The 2,197-nt window shown below is 39.5% G+C and overlaps 1 protein-coding gene across 2 annotated transcripts in view; it reads left to right on the top strand.

Annotated features, from left to right (window-relative positions):
• Positions 1–2,197, top strand: part of mgll (monoglyceride lipase) — a 34,639-nt gene that overhangs the window by 29,052 nt on the left and 3,390 nt on the right. For both annotated transcript variants that reach the window (XM_032520976.1, XM_032520975.1), the window contains one exon: positions 29–244. In XM_032520976.1, coding sequence (XP_032376867.1) covers positions 29–244 — 216 coding nt within the window. The remainder of the gene's footprint in view (positions 1–28; positions 245–2,197) is intronic.

The following is a 2,197-nucleotide window of genomic DNA, read 5'->3' as shown; positions in this document are numbered from 1 at the left end:
CTCTCTCTCTCTCTCTCTCTCCTGCCAGGTGGAGGCGTATGAAGCTGATGAGCTGAACTTCCACGGTGGCATGCGGGTGTCATTCGGCATGCAGCTGATGGGGGCAGCGGCGCGCATCGAGAGGGAGATCCCATCCATCAGCTGGCCCTTCCTGCTCCTGCACGGCGACGACGACAAGCTCTGCGACATCAGAGGCTCCAAGATGATGTATGAGAACGCTCCGATCTCAGACAAGAATATCAAGGTGGGGATGGGTTGCTCACAGTAAATATCATGTTAATGATTTTGAAAAATGTGTGTATTAGTTTATTTGAAATTATTTTTTTGTCAGTGGGACTGCCTGGTCATATAAGGTTAAAAAAATGGAATAATCACATGATACAAACTTGTGTCCATTTGTTTTTACTGTTCCTTTTTTTTAAAACTCAATGTGTGACACACAATACCAAAACCGAAACAATGTATCACACCACTCCCTTCTGACATTGAAAAAATGTTGTATGAGAGGTTGCTACAGCTTGCGGGCAACAAAGTTGATTGTTTTTATGGCTCTTTGTGGCTACCTAGAGTTTGTTTATTTGTTTCGTTTTATTCATTTAGTTTATCTCAAACATCATCCTTGTATAATTAAATACAATTTCAGAAGGTACAATGATCATTTGTAGGCCATGTGAAATGGGGAACCCCAAATAAGCTACTAAAAGCTTTTCCGACAGGGCTAGTTCAGTATACTCAGCTAATGGGCAAACGAATTTTAGCTAAAAGAAGCTGTGTTGGCAATAACAGTTTTTGGATATTTAAGTTTTAATCATTAAAGTGCATCAATTAATGAAACCTTTCAGCTAAAACGTTTACTCAGCCTTCTCACACACACAACTACAGCTGGCTCCAGCAAGGGGCATTCACTGACAGACAGACAGACTGGAGGCTGTTTGACCTGTATAGATCTTCCTCTTTGCAGAACAGTATGTATCTCTGAAGAAGGAAGTTAACACACTTTTTATTTTTTTGTCACATGGCTAATCGCATGAGGAACAAAAGATTTAACTGGAATGAGAAGCAGAATTGAAAAGAGACAAACCAGTTCCTGCATGTGCTTGTTTTCTATCGAATTGGCCCGGGTTCACGAGCTGCAGGGACTCCTTTATCACATGTCTTATCAAAGAAATGATTGGTATACAAAATGTCCCAACATTTCCCTGTAGGTTTAGCTAAGCATGATGGATGTGAACTTTGACCCCTTGCTGAAATTGGACTGCAATTAATTTAAAAGACGCTGGAGACTGACATTTTATTTGGTTTTCTTCAAATATGGCTTAAATTTCAAATAACAAATAACCCTTTCTGAGCTCAGATAAACCAGTTCTGAATAGCTTCCTTGTTCATGGATCCTAGAACGGCTCTATTAGGGAAAAAAAAAAATCAATCACAATTATTTTTGGTCAGCAAGGAAATCACGATTATTTAACATGATTACTCCTTGACTTTTGGAAGAAAAAGAAGTTGAAATTATTGAACTTAACAAAAACAGTAAAACAGTTAAACAAATCAAAGAAAAAAACGCAGCTTGAACTAAAAGGCCCCTTAATACTTTTCCCATTTGAACTTTTATGTCGTTCAGAAGACAAGAAAAAATACTAGTTTACTTGCAAAACAAAATGTGCAAAATAATAGTTTTTTTGATTACATTGTCGAAATTGCGATAAAAGGTTGATTAATTGCAGAGCCCTAGTGGATCCCTTCTCTCTAGTCTACATCCACAACATTCCACTTCCAGGATTGCTCCGTTGCCGCCACAAATTCTGCCGGATTTCACTCTTTTCGGCCGGATATCCGTTACTTTCCACTTTTAAATTAAATTAAAATTATTTTTAAACTCCGTTGGAGGACTATGGTCAACTGATCCTCACATCTTTGCAGGGTAAATCCAGATAGCTAGCTAGACTATCTGTCAAATCAGAGTTTTCTGTCGCACGACTAAAACAAACTTTGAACGTACACATGTTCCACCAAACAAGTTCCATTCAAAAGCTACTTTGCAGCGGCACCGTGGCTCTGCCCAGTGCTTAGCGTCAACCAAAATGATTTGGATTGGTTTAAAGAAATGCCAATACCAGAGCACGTTTTTCTCCCGTCCGGGAATGCTGTGTGGACTAGCCAGACCCTCCTTTGCAGCACTCTGGAGGAAGATCTGGAA

The sequence above is a fragment of the Etheostoma spectabile genome, chromosome 7 (assembly GCF_008692095.1).
Source record: "Etheostoma spectabile isolate EspeVRDwgs_2016 chromosome 7, UIUC_Espe_1.0, whole genome shotgun sequence".
Classification (NCBI taxonomy): Eukaryota; Metazoa; Chordata; class Actinopteri; order Perciformes; family Percidae; genus Etheostoma; species Etheostoma spectabile.
Note: the sequence above shows the minus strand (reverse complement) of the source record. Positions and strands in the feature narration are given on the sequence as shown.